This window comes from Henckelia pumila, chromosome 4 (assembly GCF_033568475.1).
Source record: "Henckelia pumila isolate YLH828 chromosome 4, ASM3356847v2, whole genome shotgun sequence".
In the NCBI taxonomy this organism is placed as follows: Eukaryota; Viridiplantae; Streptophyta; class Magnoliopsida; order Lamiales; family Gesneriaceae; genus Henckelia; species Henckelia pumila.
In genome coordinates this window covers 29456615-29475596 of record NC_133123.1, presented here as the reverse complement: position 1 = coordinate 29475596, position 18982 = coordinate 29456615, and the positions used below count along the sequence as shown (strand labels likewise).

Genomic DNA, 18982 nt, shown 5'->3' with positions numbered 1-18982 from the left:
TTATGAATTTTTGTAAATTTTTAAGTAAACATTGGATGAATTATTATTAATAATCTTATCACATGATGAGAACAAAACCGAACTACCTATTAAATTAAGAGTTAATTGTCAATCACTTCCTAAACCAATTTCTAACTTATTTATAAATCCCTACATAAATAAAACTTACTTTTAACTCCCTGAAGAGAGAAACTTTTATTTATAAATACCAATTATACCCTTATCTCTTAAAATTCATAAAAAAAATGAGAGAATGGAAAATAATAAAAACAACACCAATCCAAATAGTATATATATAAAAATTCAAATTAAAATCAAAGAACATAAACCATATCATATACATGCTTATGTTGATACAGGAGCAAGTATGTGTTTAGGAAGCAAACATATACTTCCAAATCATTATTGGAAGAAATATGATAAATGATTAAAAGTTCGAATAGGAGATGGATCAATAATCATGCTTGATACAGTAGCAGAAAAATTAAAAATAGAAATTGAGGAAACAAAATTTGTAATACCCATTATATACCAATTAGAATCAGGAATGGACATTATAATAGAAAATAACTTTTTAAGAGAATATCTTCCTTTTACACAATTTAAAAATCACATAACTTTAAACAAATGATCATCAATGATTTATATTCCTAAAATACGAACAACATTTCGTGTAGGAAATGAAGGATTTACAAAGAATTTTCATAAACAAAATACAAATCCAATAGAACTAAAAATATAAAATATTTTAACAATTAATCATGAAAAAAAATCATGAAGAAATTTCATGATATTTGTTCTGAAAATCCTCAGGATAAAATTAAGAAAATAAAACAATTCATTGCTTCAATAAAACTTAAAGACCCTAATATCACAATCCGTGAAGCACCAAGAAGATGCAACATGGATGATGTAAAAATATTCAAAAAAGAGGTTCAAGAATTACTAAAACTTAAGATAATCATCACAAGCAAGAGTCCACACTTTTCACCAGCCTTTTATGTCAGTAAGAAAGACACTGATAAGAAAAAAATGTTAATTGATTATCGAAAAATGAATAATGCAATAATTATGGATGGATATTACATCCCAAACAATAATGATTTACTATCTTATATAGGAGGAATGAAATATTTCTCCAGTTTAGATTGTAAATCAGGATTCTGGCAAATTCAGCTAGAACCACAAACACAATTACTTACATCATTCAGTTGTCCAAAAGGACAGTATCAATGTACTGTATTACCTTTCGGACTTCAACAAGCATCAGGTACATTTCAAAGATATGTGGATGAATCTTTTAAATCATATGTAGATTTTTGTTGTGTTTATATAGATGACATATTAATTTATTCAAAAACACTAGATCAACATTATAAAGACCTCATGACAGTATTAGATATTTGTCATAAAGATGGAATTATACTTTCTGAAAAGAAAGCACAATTGTTTAAAACAAAAATAAATTATTTAGGATTACAAATAGAAGATGGAAAACATTGTTTACAACAGCATATACTTAAGAAATTCACGATTTTCTTAGTGAAATCAAGGATAAAGATCAATTAAGAAAATTTTTAGTATTATTAACTTATTCTGGAAATTACATTAAGAAACTTGCAGAAATCAGAAAACCTCTTCAGACAAAACTTAAACAAGACTATAAGTGGAAATGGTCTAAAGAAGATACTAATTATATTGACACTATTAAAAAGAAGATAATTAGTAATCTTCCCGAATTATATTTTTTTTCAAATAAAGACATAATAATAATTGAAACAGACGCCTCAGATGAATACTGGGGAGCATGTTTAAAAGCTTTTACAGAAGAAAGAAATTTAGAAGAACTTACTAAAACAGCTACTAGGAATAATGAATAATTATGTAATTATACATCAGGAACTTTTCAAGGTGCACAACTAAATTATCATTCAAATGAAAAAGAATTATTAGCTTTAATATATACAATTAGAAATTATGAGATTTATCTTATTTCTAAACCGTTTTTAGTAAGAACGGATAATATGAATTTAACATATTTCAAGACAATAAAATATCAAGAAATGCAGCAAGGTTAATTAGATGGCAATTGGAATTGAACCATTATCAGTTCGAGATCCAGCATGTCAAAGGAACGGACAATTCATTATCCGGCACATTAACTAGATAACTTCATCCAAATTATACTATCCGTAGTACCAGAATAACAAAAGAGATCCTAAGTGATCCAGAAAATGACTGTGAGTCATCCGAACATGCCTTAGAAAATATGGGGAATATAAATTGATGAAATGAGATTTATATTCAAAAACATGAATTATTTTATGACTTCAAGTCATCCGAACATGCCTTAGAAAGCATGGGGAATATAAATTGATGAAATGAGATTTATATTCAGAAACATGAATTACTCTATGAGTAAAATAATCAATCTCATGAAGATTGGTTCAATTCTTGCAAAAGAATTCATAAATGCAATGATACGCATAATAAAACTATCTGAATTACTCACGATAAAGAGTTAAATTTCTAACCATTTTATATATATATATATATATATATATGTTTCTTGTGCAGGATGGAGCAATTAGATCAATTAAAAGAACAATTGATTGACATAGATAAAGAAATTCAGATTTTTCAACAAAGGAAAAAGAATATAAATGGAAAAATTCAGAGGATAAAAGAAAAGATGACAACCTCGTCATCGTCATCCTCACCAAAAACACCAATCAAGTTAGCAACTTCATTTGACAAAATAATAGAGATGAATGAAAAACAATCAGTGGTCACAGCCAGCACTGATAACAAAGAAAAAGAAAAAGAAAAAGAAAAAAGAAGAAGAAAGAACCGGTGGTCACAGCCAACACCGAGAAAAATGAAAAATAAGAAAGGACGTTTAAAAGCGCCCTTGAAACAAGAGAAAGAAAGATGGTCAATCTGCGACCACAAAAACCAATTTTTGAAAAAACAAATTTTTCAGAAAAACTCAAAACTGAATTCTTTGAAACACTAAACTATTTGAGAATAGCCAAACCATCTGCAGGATCTTGGCTACAAACTTGTGACACACAGAGCATATCAAGAGCAAGAACACTACAAGGTGCTCCAGCGCATGAAGTCGCAAGATTCTTTTCAAATGGATTATTAAGCGGATTAGAAGTCAGTCCCAACAATCAAGAGATAGAACTATTTCCATATCAACTGAGAAATAGTATTACCCAGTTCAAGAAAGCAGTCTTCAAGGACGAACCAGTGTTAACATTAAGTATTCATTCAATCCTTCCAGATTGGGAAAATGACAAATTCTATCAGTCGATGATATACATTCAATGTCGAAAAAACAAAGACAAGTTTTTATTTGAAGGATCAAATGAAGAGAAACCAGTAATGGATATCTCAACACTTCCTGAGATAAGAATAAAGACATTGATTGACATGATCTCAAAGACGGAAAAGATTTATGGAAACTCAAAGGTTAAAATAAATTTTGCAACCAGTAAAATTTTATTAACCACTGGACACAAGGAGACAATCCAAAAGAAAGAACAAGCCGTGTTAGCTCAATTCGAAGCTCCAATCTATGAAGCAAGAGTTGACATGACCCGAAAAACCCAACAAATGTTATGTCAAAGACTAAGAACAATGATTTCCACTCACAAATGTGGACATTGCCAACCCATTCAGACAGAAGAAGTATCTGTCAAAGAGGACAAACCAGCTGTCAAAGAAGACAAACCAATAAAAAAATGGTCGAATGTACCAGTGATTCAGAAAGTGACACAATGTAAAAACAAAGGAAATCGTGGACCACACCACATGTGAAAGGCATCCACTCAGATGTAAAATGAGTTGTTTTCCATTATGTAGTATGGTCCCCCTCTTCCTTTATTTTTACTACTGTATGCATTTCTCCACGCCTATAAAAGGAGATGTTTGTGTTGTAAATGGATAAGTGAAGTTTGAGTATCTCTCTCTTCTCAAGTTTCTTACAATCTGGTTCATACAAGACGTATGAAAACTATCAGAAACTAAGAAACATAAAATCAGAAACAAAAATAAGTCTTATGGCTAATAACTAAACAAGCAGGGCATAAGGAGGATAATGTTGGAAACCAACCATTGAAGATTCATGGTTAGAGTAAACCTGAAGATCCATAGAGCAAGTACCAGTTGATCAAGTGATCGTTAAGGGCAAGCAAGGATTTGACCTCTGCTCAAAACCAAGATTTATTCAAATAAGGTAACCTTCCTAAATCTCCTGCAACCCTTAATTTAAAGAAATAGTCAAAATACATTAATCATGTCATCATCCTTTATAAGAAATGGAAGATTGATAATAAAAAACTGGTTTGAAATAGAAGATGATCATGAATATGATACATTTCATAAATATCATTTAAATACTTCTGATTTAACCATATTCGAATCAATTTATCAACTAAAATTTGCAATTATAACATATGAATGGAACCAAACTAATCTGAAAACATTTATCTGTTATAAATGAATCAGATCTGTAAAGCCATGAATGAGAAAATTCATAAGAATTTGAAGAATTCCGCAACCTGGTATCAGAGCGGTTAAATAAAGCAGATTATTAATGCCTGGATTAACTTTAGATATTGAGATTAAAAATTTATTTGATAAAATAATCTTACTAAAAGATTTACGTCAAATAGATCAATTATGGAATAAAATAAAAGATCTCCAAACCTTTTATTTCAAAAATCATAAAAAAAAACATTTTTCAAGCAACTGGAAAATGATAATTCAAATTTCTGAAAACGATGAAATTGAAGACATAACAATATGTTATGAATAAAAACAAACTTTGTTATCGAAATCCGATCAACAAAAACAAAATAATAAAAGTAACAATTTTTACTAAATGGAAAATGTATGAAAATACAAAAATAAATATCTTTAATTTATATTCTCAAAATATAAATTTTGATATAGAAAATTGTGAAAACAATTTGAAACATCTTAAAAATTGTCAATCTTCAATTGATAGTTTCGAAGATTTTCAGAATTTATTAGAACAGATAGATTCAGCAAAAAGGCTTTTAATAGCCTTAAAAAAATTAAGAAGTTCTATCATCTGTTAAAATGAAAGAAGTAACAATTCCAAATCAAAATAGTCAGATTGATGAATCTGAAGAGAACCAAGAGTATAATTTGAATATTATATTTAATCAGAATAAGTTTGCTGAGATACAGAAAACAGGGTTTTCTAATTCAAAAACAAATCTAATAGACCAACCAGGAATATTAAGCAAGATTTCAAATTTTATTAATCCTAAAAAAAATTAATTTATTATTCGATTCGTACAAAAGAACGATCTTGTAAAATAAATAACTCAAGGTCTAATACTCTGAAGTTATTAACAACTCAAGATATTGATACCATCATGGCAAAAGCCAGTGAAAAAGAACGATCTGAACTAAAATATGTTCACATTGGAGGAATCGAAATAATAGTATCAGCTCACTACCGAGAAGGAATAGATACACCAATTGAAATAACAGTTCGTGACAAAAGGATACGTAATCTTGAGGATTCTATCCTTGGAAAAATTGAAGGAAACTTATGTTACAAAAAGATGAAATTTTGTATTTATCCACAATACAATATATCTCTTTTTGATAAAAACATAAATGACGTTTTAACATTAGATTATTACTTTTATAAAAATAATCTTATGTTAACAGAAAACCATCCGATCAATATAAACTATGTTGTCGGTTTAGCAATAAGTATTAATTCTCAAACAGGAATAATTTCAACAAAACCAACCATTTCTGTTGAAAGAGTGTTTGAAAATATTACAAGAATTTAACACCTTCGAAAATCATTTATTGAAGAAATAAATCCCTATAAAAGATGGAGTTCAGATGACCTCCAAATCACAAAACAGTCTGTACCAAGAAGATCATTATCATTTGCTAGAAATGATGAAGATATTCTTGAAAAGATTGAAACCATGAATCAAAATATTCTTAAAATTAAACAAGTTATTGTTAATGAATCAACCTCATCGCAATGACGTCATTAATAAAATTAGAAAAAGATCTAGGAGATTTAGAAAATAATATCAATAAGATCAATCTATCAATACAATAATTAGAGAAAAATTTCAAAGAATATATTGATTTAGCAACGACTAGATTAATAATTGAACAGGAAAGACATAGTAATGAAATATTAAACTATCTTAAAGAAGTTCTTCCAATAGATAAAGGAAAAAGAAAAATGGAAGAAGAACCACCATTCAAAATTGAATCATGGTATAGAAATCCTCTTAGTTATGGCAAACATAAGTATGGAGATGTTTAGTGAAACCGACTCATCTGATTTTGAACAAATAGGAGTAAATACAGAAGAATTATATCATTCACATCAGGACTCAGAACAATACAGAGATATGGATATTTCAGAATCATAATCTGAGATGATTCTAGACCACGATTAAATCTACGAACGAATGTAGAAGGTAGTGGTGGACGAGATGATGAAGAATTTAAATATAACAGAGACCAATACTCTGGATCTTATAAAGATGTTAGAGATATTCTTAGAGAATCAAAAATATCAAGATTTGTGAAACAGAATATCTTAGATTTAGGTTGTTCAACAACCAAAGAAAGAAAATAAAAGATAGATCATTGGGCAAATGAACTATCAGTACAAATTCAATTAACACCATTATTAGACAAAAGTGAGAATATTCAAGTTTTAAATGACACTGGTAGGAGCAGTAAGAACTTGGGCTGAAAACCTAATAATTACTAATCTACCACAAGGAATGACAGGACATCGATATTTCAAACTATTTGTTGATGCCTTGTACCAAGAATTTTTAGGAGTTTCTAATAATGACGCTAATTTAGTAGCAAAAAATATAGAACAAAATAGAGCAATTTTTATTCTGGATAATATAAAATTATGTAATCTATGTTATCTAGAAAAATTTATATGTGATTATGAAACAAACTATTATCAGTTAATAGATGCTGATAAAAAATAGCATTATAAATTAAGTATTTTTAATAAAATACCTAATATACCAATAAATAGTAAAGATGAATTCTTAACTAGTGCTTATGCCAAAACACTAGGAGGAGCTATTAAATTTATTAAAGACGTTATAACAAAAAAATGTCATGAAGTAACATTAAATAAAAAAATATCCAAATCTTACAAACAAAACAATAAACTTTGTTGTGACAAAATGAAATTCACAGTAAAAGAATACGGTTGTAAAACAAACATGTCACACAAATATTTAAAACGACAGAAACATAATAAATTAAATAAACCTTATAAATATTTTAATAGAAAATTTATTCCCTATAAGAAAAAGAAATTTAGAAGGAATTTCTTCAGAAAACCTTATAAAAATTTTTTTAATAAAAAGTTTGATAATAAAAAACCACCTTGCCCAAAAGGTAAAGGAAAGAACTGCACATGTTGGTTGTGCAATGAAGAAGGTCATTATGCATATGAATGTCCAAAACGAAACGAAAAATAAAATAAAGTTAAACTTCTTGAAGAAATATATACTATTGGATTCTATCCAGTAGAAACAATTGAATTTTCATCCGACGATGAAAATATTTATTATCTTGATGAATCAAGTAAATCAGATTTTGAATCCGATTCCACATTTGATAATTCAAGAAATAATAATGATTAAAATAAAGACAAGGGCATTTTCGAAAAGACAAATATAGGGAGTAAATTGAAACTTATGTTTGATTTAGGGAGTTATCTACAAGTTGCCCTTAAATTAAAACGAATTTTTTATTTAATTCCATTTGATCGGTTATTTTTTGGTTCAAAAACAGTTCGATGGTACTGTAATTAATAAGCAATTTGATTAGTCTCGTTTTTTTTCCCTGCGTTTGAAGAGGTTTATAATTGAAAACAAATATAAGTCTTAGGATCATAATTAGCTAAATAGTATTTGCAATATTTAGAAATAAGTGATTATGGATTTTTTTTCTTAATAAATTTGTGAGAAAAAAAATCTATAATCACTTATATTTAGAGGTTACAAATAATATTTCTACAACATCAAAAAATCAATGCAAGATACAGGACCTGAAAAAAATTAAAATACTGAACCCCGATGGAATGTAACTTTATAAGGGCTTACTTGTATGGAACAAAATAATACTTTTTGATTAAAAATTCCCTATACTTTTATCAGACATAAAATCCTTCCATGAATTCAATGTCATTTTTATTTTATGTAATGATTAATGAAAGAAATAAATAAATGGAAAATCACATATATAAATTCTAAAAACACGATTCAAAAAGTTCGAATTTGTTGTGATATAGACAGGAAATAAATTTCCTCATGAGCTGATCATAAACTATTTGGCCTCAAATAACTTCAAGAATCAACATTATTGTAGTGTATGCTTGAAACCTTTGTTTGGCTTAATATCTACATATTCTTTATCATGTTTTCCTTGATGATCCTTCTCATTATTTTCCCAGAAGGCGATTTCGGGATCGCGTCGACGAACTGGAGCACCCTCACACGTTTGTAGCTGGCCACATTGGATGAAATGTAGTTCATTATATCCTCCTCACTTTCTTTTGCCTTTGAGTTTAGCACGACAGATGCTGCTGGTATCTCTCCGGATTCTTCGTTCGGTAACCTGAATCAGATTCATTTTGCAATGGTCAATGTATCCATTTCTAGACAGTAATTTATAGATTATGTTGATATTACCCCACTACAGCAGCATCTTCAACCGAAGGGTGTGTTAGAAGGATGGCCTCTAATTCAGCTGGAGCAACCTATAATTGTTTTCAGAAAAAAAAAACAAAATTTAATGTTTTTCAATGCTGCCACTGAAATCTTTGGATGAGATGTGAGGTATTTTAGTGAATTTTCTCTCAAACTTCATATGTGGCACGGGGCATGTCATTTGATTGTGACACTGTTTAAAATATTTGAGTTGTAACTAGAGACAAGTGACAGATCTTACAATTTTGCGGACACATGATCAATAGTATAGTACCTGGAAACCTTTGTATTTGATCAATTCTTTGATTCGATCCACAAGGAAAACATCCCCATCGTCGTCAATGTAGCCTATATCTCCGGTATGAAGCCACCCATCTTTGTCAATGGTGAGAGTGGTTTCGTATTCGTTCTTGTAGTATCCTGAAGTTATTTTTACATATAATGTTACAGGTATAATGCAAGAAATGATGAAGGTTATATTTTATCGGCCCTTTTGCGTGGCTAGTTCACCTTTCATGACGCACTGGCTTCGCACGCAGATTTCTCCTGTTGTGTTCTTGGGAAGTGAGTGACCTGTTTCGGGATCAATGAATTTCAGTTCCAAGTTTGGAAGGATGAATCCTACTGAATTTTTCTTCGCAATTCCATGTCCCTTGTTTGGATCCGCATGAGTTAGCGTAATGCAGCTATGCTCAGTCATTCCATATGCCTAAAATCATGTACAAGAGGCAAATAATCAAGGAGTTATGGGATTTTGAGATTGGACAAATTTTGGAATAGTACTTCACCTCTTGGACTTCAACACCAGGAAATTTCTTTTCAAATTCTTTAAGGATTTCTGGAGCGAGCGGAGCTGCAGCGGTCATGATGGATCTCAGCTTGAGTTTACTAAGATCAAACTCATCGACGATAGGATTCTTGACCAATCCCAGAATAATGGGTGGGACAATAGGCGCAAATGTGACCTCATGTGTGATCAATGCATTGAGAAATGTCCGGAGCTCGTACCGACGCATCAACACAACTTTCCCTTTGTTCCTTATGGTGGCACAGCATATTCCAGTTAGGCCATATATGTGAAAAAATGGTATTAGGCCTAGTATGGTGATCTGACCAATTAGTTCAGGGCCAACACTGAATAGGGTCGAGCAGAGGTTAGCCACCAGGTTTCGGTGTGTTAGCATCACGCCCTTTGACAATCCAGTGGTGCCTGACAATAAGACGCGAAACTTGATCATTTTCATGTGCTGGAAAGATATCAAGTTTGGTTCTAGCCATGTTGGATCAGTGACTAAGTCGAGTCTACCGTTTCTCCGGATTTATTACCTGATGAGAATGGAAGGGCACATAGATCAGTCTGTTCCACTTTTTCATCAATAGTATCAGTATTAGCCTTGTCTGCTGCCTCAAGAAGTTCGTCCCAGTACATAGTCCCATCCACACGATCTTCGCCTTGTATTATAACGGGCAACCCCAAATCCTTTACCTGCGAGGACAAAAATTCAGATGACAAACTTGATCAGAATACATATGATCCAACAACATAAAATCAATGGTACCGGTGTCGACCTTGTGATAGGTTGCTCCATCTGTCACAATGAGCTTTGCATCAGCAGCCTCAACTTGCTTCTGTATTTCTGATGCATGAGCACTCGGGTTCGCACCAGAGAAAACTCCCCCTGCAGCCATGATTCCAAGTGCAATGATGGCGTACTCCGCCACGTTGGGGAGGAGCACCACGACGACTCTGCCTTTCCTCAGCCCGAGTGACCTGACAGCCTTGGAGAATCTCTTGATATTTCTGCTCACTTCCCTGTAAGTGTAGCCTTTCCCGGTGACTGCATCCACAAATGCCATCTTGTCCTGATACAAGTCCACATCCGAGAGCACGAATTCAGGTAGCGTTATGTCGTCTGGAACAGAAACTGGTTGGCATTTGCTTCGGAAAATGATTTCATCTTCTGCCAAGTTCTTGGCATCGGTTCCCATGGTTGGTTTTGTTTTACAAGTCTGTGTGAATTGGTTTTCTTGAATTTATAGGAGATTGATAGTTTATGATTATATCAGTTCTTTGTCACATTGGAGACATGAATTGGGATTAGTGTGGAATTAGGTGGAGGCAGAATAAGGCAAAAAAAAAAAAAACTGTGGTGGAGTTTCATAGGTGAGAGTTTGTTGAATCATGTTTGAGGCAAATGGCATTATGGCATACATTATTTTCAGCTAACCATATGATCCAACTTTCAAGTCCCATTTCCCAAAACTCCGGTTTTAGCAAGTTGAGCAGAGACTAGCTTGGAATTTGGGTGATGGAATTTTTTAAAAATGCTATATCTTAGTCACAACTCAAAATCTCGTTTTTTTTTTACGTGCATAGTTTCATAATGATAAAGTTACGATCATGATTTATACAATGAAATGAAATCATCTTTAATAATAAAATCATTTTTTAACTAAAAAATAAAAATAACAACTACTCATCTATGTAGGCGCTATTGCGACAGACATTCGACATCTATTGGCGTCACAGAGTCACATCACTATTACACATGTTCAGATATCGACTAATACGGCCGCTCACTCGATCGTTGCTTTTGTTATTTCTTCTTTCTCAACATTTGTTTGGGAGATTGGAAATTTTATTTTTTGGCTTAATGATCTTGTATTGAAAGACTTATCTCTTATTCAATAAATTACAAGAGTTTAATTGTAAAAAAAAATTTATTATAAAATTATTGTTATTAGTATTATTTAATAATAAGTAAGTAATTAATTAACAAATTTAAATGTGTCGATTTTTTCTTAAATGATGGGGCATAGAACGAAGTTGGGCCTGCTTACAAACAGTATAAACCCAATAATAACAGCCCGGCCTTTTTATAAATTTGCCATCAAACCCTAGCAACCGCTACTTCAATATCTTCTCAGTAACTGCTGTGTCTCGCAGTTCATCTCAAGCGACTGCGTGATTCGACTGTGCGTGATTCGAGACTATGGCGACTGCGAAGACTGTGAAAGATGTGTCTCCTCACGAGTTCGTCAAGGCATACGCAGCTCATCTCAAGCGCTCCGGCAAGGTACGAGGCTCAGATTATATTTACGATTAGAAGTTAGAAAAGAGGGGTTTTTTTCTGAAAGTTTTGTACTTTGTTAAGCGAATTACTGTTTCTCGGTGAGTTTGTGATTTTGATTTGTGAAGCATGTCTTTACCATCTCGTTTTTTCTGGCTCCTAGCTGCACATATCGGCTTTAGGTTGTATGTGTGCCTGTTGTTTTCTATGAGATGTATTGTTAAAGCATAATTTGACAATACCGAGTTTTCTGAAGAAATGAGAACTCCATGTTTATTTTCCTTTTTATTGTTGTAAAAATAGATGGAGCTTCCTGAGTGGACTGATATCGTGAAAACTGGTGTGCTTAAAGAGCTTGCTCCTTATGATCCTGACTGGTACTACATCAGGGCCGGTAAATTGCTCTTTCTTTCTATTTCTATTTCTATTTCTATTTCTGCCTGGCTATTCATTCATTTTTTAATTTGGAATATGCAACTCCGAATAGATCTAGTGTTGTGGTAATTTCCTACATTTGTTCCAGAACTAGCCTGAGGTTATCTGTTTTGGGTTTCTTGTTTTTATACAAGAGGACTTGTTGATTTAGATGTTCTTGAAGTTTTGCTTGTATGTATCAGTTATCTGCATCAGATTGTTGTGTTTGAAATACAATTTTATTTATTGAGTTATGCAGCTTCCATGGCTAGGAAGATTTATTTGAGGGGAGGACTTGGTGTTGGTGGCTTCCGGAGAATTTATGGTGGGAGCAAGAGGAACGGGAGTCGTCCCCCTCATTTTTGTAAAAGCAGTGGGTCCGTTGCTCGTAACATACTTCAACAGTTGCAGGTTATGGGCATTGTTGAGATGGAACCGAGGGGGTGAGTTTCCTAAAATTATTTACCATGTTACCTTAGAATCTTGACTTGCAATGCTGTATCAAACTGATGAAGTAAAATGAAACTCTGTGTTTATGTCTCATTACTTCTAGTCACCCATAAGTTTATAGAGCAACTGTTTTATGGAACAGTCTTTTTGGATCAGCATTCAGTTGTATCCAACATTGTTTTGAATTTTCTGATGTTCATTTCTTGTTTTGGTGTTCCTGTGTTCAACAGCGGAAGGAGAATCACTTCCAATGGGCAAAGGGATCTTGATCAAGTTGCTGGAAGGATTGTCGTAGTCGCACCATAAGTTATCTGAGTGTGAAGCATGTGGCCTATTTGTTGAGAGTTTTGTCTGCAGAAGTTGTCGAACAATTTTTGGTTATGAATTTCTCCATGTGGTTATCTTCTTATTTTTAAGATGTACTCTGGGAATTGGTTTACATTTTCGTACGATTAAGTTAATTACTTTTTGGTTATGATATCGGTGCCGTGTGTGAAGAATAAAATCAACCAAACTATTCTAACAAAAATAAACATTTTGAAAAGTGTAACTTTGTTTTTTTGAAGAAAACCGGAACCTGTTTTATTGGCTTCTGGTATAACGAGACACACATGATATGGGGGGAAATCAAATAAAGGAATGAATGAATGGTAACGTTTATGAATTGTGCCGGAAATTCTTGTAATCTGTTTACCAAAATTGAGAGTTTTTATTGTCGCCGATCATATTCCAACTTTACAAGACAGCAAATGAGATATATACAAATGGTAAAGAATAAAATTCAATGATTACTGGGCACCACAGAAGGGATCAGCTATGATCATGAAAGACGCGATACAATACATTTCTGCTCGGGTGAAGCTCCACGTTCGACCATTCACCCTTCATATTCACTGCAATTGTCATCCCAGGACATGCAGCACTTGATCTTCTTTTGTTGGGGTGCATGGAACTTTGGTTCTCTGGGTTTGGTGGGTTGCTTTGTTGATCTGCATGCACACAACTGTGTATGAGGCCAACTTCTAGGTATGTTCTATTTGATATTTGTTATGTGGCTCAAACACTAATTAGATCCTTTTTTCTGCTGTATATACGTGTATTTTAGGGAAGCAACAAACAAATTGAGTTGAATCCAATGTGACAGCGTATATGAGACTACCTTCTGGGAACGAATGGTCTGTCAAAATAAGGCATAGGTTGGGCTTTTGGAACTATCTCTTTCCTCAGTCTTCTGATTTCCTCTTCTTCGGCAAGCTGCAAAAGAGAAGGTGTCAAAAATAAGGATAACCTCTGTCACTACACTCCTTTGACTTTTGCGAAATCTTTACCTTCTGCTGTCTTTCCCTTTCCATCTTGTATTCTTCAATTAAACTCATTTTCTTGGCAACCTTCATGGACAAATGAAATGGTTATAAGAAATGTGAACACAGCGAACAACAATCTGTAACGGTTTCAGTGAAAGAAGACTTCGGAGTCTATGTTTTATGCATTGAACTAGACCTAATATGTGAGATCATTATGTTTCTCATAAAAGCGTTGTCAACAGGTTTGTTTGTGGAGCCTGAAGGCTGTGCTTTACCTGATGATCAAATTCAGCCCTCTCCTCTGCCCTTATATCACTATGCAAGATCAGATTCATGGGCCTTGTATTTTCTTTAACTGGAGGCTTCACCAAGTACTGAAAAGAAAGAAATTAACGCTATCAACTTTTCACTGAAATAGATACATGAACAACAGTGGAACATATAATAAATAATAAAATACACGATGGTGTCAACTGACATGCCAACTTTCACCCAAAATTCATTCATACAAGCTATAAACTAGTGATCATGAAAATTTGAAAACCTTGGTATTCATATTATTTATTTGCCCCAATTAAAAAAAAAAAAATTAATAAAGAAGAAACCAAGTCAAAATTATGAAATGAAATCAAGTGGCATAAGGTTTTTCACATGAAAAAGCTTCTCTCGGAGGTACAAGTTACCTCTGGTTCATCCGTGGTCCAAGGCAGACCTTGAGCAATAGGTATTCGCAATCTTTTCTCTTCTTCCATCTCTTGTTGCATCTTCTTCATGAATTCTTCTTCCTTGCATTTTCCTCTTTGCTGAAGTATAAACAATTGCTAGGATCAGTGTAATTTGTAAAAAGACAGATAACATGAAGCACCACACATCTATAATATATTCATTTGTTGTGGTAGTTCTGGCTCACTAAACTATGACACCAAAATCAAAAAATTACTTCAGGCCCAAATAACAGTGGAAGTGAGATAGATATCGTGTCCACAATACTCATCACGTGAGTTGGTTACATTTGAGGCAGGATTTGATATAGAAAACTATAAGGTCAAACATCTGTCATTTTATAAAAGTTGTATTGATGTTAAATGGTGCAACTCAAATCTTAAATGAGTAGTGAGTCAAGCATCACGGTTTGATATCTCTATCTGATGACAATTATTAGTACTCAACAATCTCATATCAATAATTAATTACTACAACAACTTGTAACTCGTGGTAATCAATCAAACACACGACCATATCTTTGTCCCCTTTTGTAAAACAAAATACTTGTTGATTTACCAAATTTGTAGCTACTGGCGTCTGGCAATTATTGCTATGAAAAAAGAATATATGTTACATTCTCATATTTTTATTTGGCTAGCAAGGAATTTGTGTTACTTAACATGGTGCCAATATATGCTGAAGCAAAGATCTTCTCCATCCCATCACTGTGAACTCAATCCACCCCAAAAATATGTTAGTTCACTTATCTGTAGGTTTGAGAGTGGAAAACCAGAACCTTCCCTTGATCACTTCATTTTTGTTAAAGAGCAACTAACTGTAGGACGATGTTAAGCTTTTTAAAGATATCCCCATGATAGTAAGTAGCTATATCTCATTGTATTATTATTTTGCAGTTTTAGCAAATCAATCCAGTAAATATACATACGTATGACGAAAAGTTCTAAATTCCCTGCCAAGTATCTACAAGTTTTTTACGCTTGTCTACGGTTATTTCCTTCCCTTACATATGCATGACGAAAAATTTCTAAATTCCCTGCCAAATATCTACAAGTCTTTTATGCTTGTCTTCGGTTATTTCCTTCCCTTGTAAGAATTGAAGAATTCATCCACTTTGATCTGTCATCGACAAAGAACCGGTGGTGTTTCTAGGGAGATCCACTTTATGATGGAATTTCAATAGTTTCTCCACAAAGAACACTCACAGTTAATATACTTAATGGGGAATGACCAGGGCAGTGTTGATAATGATTTCTGTTATAGAAGGACAATATCTCTTTGATATCCTTCTAAAATGTACAGTTTGATCATTGTATGTCAATTTTCCCAACAACAAAAGCTATGTTGAGATTTCTTTTTGTCAACAAAAAAAGCCATGTTGAGATGAGATGATGTTTAACTCAAACTCAGCTAGGAGAATCATGCATACAATAAAAACATTGCCAGTGTACAAACTTCACATACCAAACTGCCAGATGGAAAGGATAAGATTTGTAACAAACCTCAGTTCTGAGCATGAAGGGCTTCTGAGAGGTTGGTTTCAGCTGTTTTCTCTTACAATGTCTTCCAGAGACGGTTAGAGATGATTCGGCACTCTGCAGAAGTAAAACATTTGTAAGAACACCTATATTGACTAAATGAATCATCTCTAGAAATAGATATATGAATAAAAATTCTCACTCGCCGCCTGCTTGTTCTGCCATCCGCAGAAGTCCTGACTGAAATGGTAACGCTTCAGAAGAGCACAAAATAAAATTCAGAACCAAGAAAATAATATCAGAATATCAAAGTATTTAGTTGTGTAAATGTTTACAACGGTAGTTTGACTACTGACCTTCCTTGGCTGCTGTCTAGTGAATAAGATCGAGTTGAATCTAAACCTAAGCTCTCCGATGTAAGGAGAAGGTTTGATAGACTGAAGGGAGAGAACGAGACCTCTGGTTTACAAAACTGAGGATGTTGTTGAAGTCCAGTCGACTCCCATTTTAGCCCCTTAGTTTCCTTCACTTCTCCGACTTCTTTTTCCTTCAAATCATTTGGATTGGGAATCAAATTGAAATTTTCAAATGCCTTCACCAAATGCATCACCCTTCCGGATCCTGGCTCCGGCCGGCTCACCTTTGCTTCTTCCAACAACCTATCCCTGCTCCTCTTCAACCCAGATTCACCCTCTTCCCCACCAGCGTTATTTCCCTCTAATTTCCCTTCATCGACAATACCAGAGTTTTTGCCGATGGAGTTAACTTTCATCTGCGCCTTCACAGTTTCATCATCGTACTCTTTTAGCTTCTCAAACTCAACATCATCATCTGTTTCCCCCGGATTCACAAAAAACTCTTCCTGAGAAGCCCTCAGACTCTGAAAGGCCACACACATACACTTGGATTTCTCGATGCTCTTCTTACACTTCTGACAAACCACAGCGGAGGTCGAAGAGTTCAACTCGTTTCGAGATTTCTTCTTCGCTATCACGAACCTCCTACCACGGATCTTGCTCTGCAGCAAAGGTGAAGCCATTTGGTTAGGGTTGGGGCTTCTAGTGAAAGTTTTTCTGGCACTCTTTTCAGAGTTGATAACCGACGGAGAATTGGAGGACTTCAATTTGGGGCTCGACAGATTTGGATTGAAATTCTCCGAACATTTTTTGGAACCGTTCGTTTTGGATGGATTTGATCGGTCGGACTTCTCTTTCCCAGGAGTAACCACTGCAGCGGCGGTCTTCGAACTCGAATCCATGGTGAAATTCCGGGAGGAAGAAAGGAAGAGAGGAGCGATTCAGTATGAAAAAATCTTTATACGATTTTGTTAGATTTCATCGATTGATTGAAGGAAAGGACAGAGGAAAAAGAAAACGTTGAGCTTTGGACGCTCGCAATGTAACGGCTAGTTTCCATGTACTGGGTTCTACACCGTTGGATTCGTTCAAGGGATTTTAAATCGTCCGATCCTGGAATCATGGAATTGATGTGAATCAATGTTGATGCCTCGAGGAAAGACCCCACAAGCCTATATAGATCCCATCCCATTATTGATTTTCAGTTCAAATTTTGTGCAAACATTTTTTATACAAAATTGTGAGTTTTTTTTCTATATGATTTGAAGGTTTTGGATTCGATAAAAAAAATGAGATTGTTAAATCACTTGAATTTTGTCCATCCAAATTATTCTTCTATTTTGTGATAATTTGAAATATGTTTCATTAGTTAGTTAACAAGTTAAAAAAGGTATAAAGAGATTTTTTTTTTCAAATCCATATATTTTAAGAGCATCGAATCAAGTAAGTTATATTTATTAATTATTATTATGGATTTGGAATATTTAGCTTCAATAAGTTTTAAGTAAGACCCTTTTTTAAAAAAAAAAAAAAAGGTTTTAAAATTTCTCACCTTGATTTTAGTTTAAATTTTGTATTTTGGTTTGAAATTCCAAATTTAGGGGATTTATAAATTCATGGGCATGTATTATTTTCGAGTCTTGCTAATCACTAAAAATGTATATTTTATTGCTTTTGCTATTTTAATTTTTAATTAGCATTTCGAGAATTGTATTAAACTTTTTAAAATGTGTTAGTTAACGTTCTAAAAAATTTGTTGAAGCTTAAGAATGCTTAGTTAATGCGTGTTGGAGATGATAGGATACTTAAATCTTATGGTTCCCCCCCAATCTAAGTAGTAAATGAAGGTGTTAATTTAAATTGTTTGAAGAGTAGTTGAAAATGATTTAATGACTTGTATCATACTGTTTGGTAAATGCCTAAACGATAATTTAACATAAATGTTTGTTATCTTTAGAATATAGAAAATCATGTCGTAATTATGGAGTATTCAGCTTGCATTTGGATTGATGTATTTGAAAACAATAATTTCAAATTCATAATAAGAAATCATTTGATTTGTTCGAGTATCTATCTGACAATGTATTTCAAACAACTAGTTATTTTTTGAGTCACTATGGTGAATTTCATATTCATCCAAATATGAAACCGTTTCAAATTCTTAGTTCAGATTTTCTCTCAAATCCAAATCCTCGAATTCAAATGCAACCTTATTGAATTCTTAGATTGTATTTAGATTGATACCTTTCAGACTTCTTGCTTAAAATGACAAAATTCAATTGAATTTCAAATAACTTGATATCAAATTGAATAATTTGAATAGTAATTATGGTTATGTATTTGAAATTCATTCCTCCATTTCTCCTCCAATAGTGAGCTAGGGTTGAGAGACTGAAATCATTAAATTTCAAATTATTT

General features: G+C 33.0%; 3 protein-coding genes across 3 annotated transcripts; 1 reads left to right on the top strand and 2 right to left on the bottom strand.

The window, feature by feature from the left end:
* Positions 1-8337: 8337 nt before the first annotated feature.
* Positions 8338-10895, bottom strand: LOC140866418 (4-coumarate--CoA ligase-like 1). The gene is made up of 7 exons (XM_073271407.1): positions 10338-10895; positions 10095-10254; positions 9557-9978; positions 9279-9477; positions 9043-9188; positions 8751-8818; positions 8338-8676 (listed from the first exon to the last, which is right to left on the bottom strand). The coding sequence occupies exons 1-7, from the start codon at positions 10755-10757 to the stop codon at positions 8460-8462; spliced, it is 1632 nt and encodes a 543-aa protein (XP_073127508.1). The 5' UTR covers positions 10758-10895; the 3' UTR covers positions 8338-8459.
* Positions 10896-11683: 788 nt separating this feature from the next.
* Positions 11684-13178, top strand: LOC140865433 (small ribosomal subunit protein eS19x). Its single transcript, XM_073270082.1, has 4 exons — positions 11684-11845; positions 12143-12233; positions 12513-12696; positions 12934-13178. Exons 1-4 carry the CDS (start codon positions 11762-11764, stop codon positions 13007-13009), a joined length of 435 nt encoding a protein of 144 aa, XP_073126183.1. The 5' UTR covers positions 11684-11761; the 3' UTR covers positions 13010-13178.
* A 247-nt stretch (positions 13179-13425) lies between these two features.
* On the bottom strand, positions 13426-17467 carry LOC140860750 (microtubule-destabilizing protein 60). Its single transcript, XM_073263754.1, has 8 exons — positions 16565-17467; positions 16411-16462; positions 16233-16325; positions 14691-14810; positions 14283-14381; positions 14032-14091; positions 13863-13957; positions 13426-13692 (listed from the first exon to the last, which is right to left on the bottom strand). The coding sequence occupies exons 1-8, from the start codon at positions 17464-17466 to the stop codon at positions 13581-13583; spliced, it is 1533 nt and encodes a 510-aa protein (XP_073119855.1). The 5' UTR covers position 17467; the 3' UTR covers positions 13426-13580.
* Positions 17468-18982: the final 1515 nt, after the last annotated feature.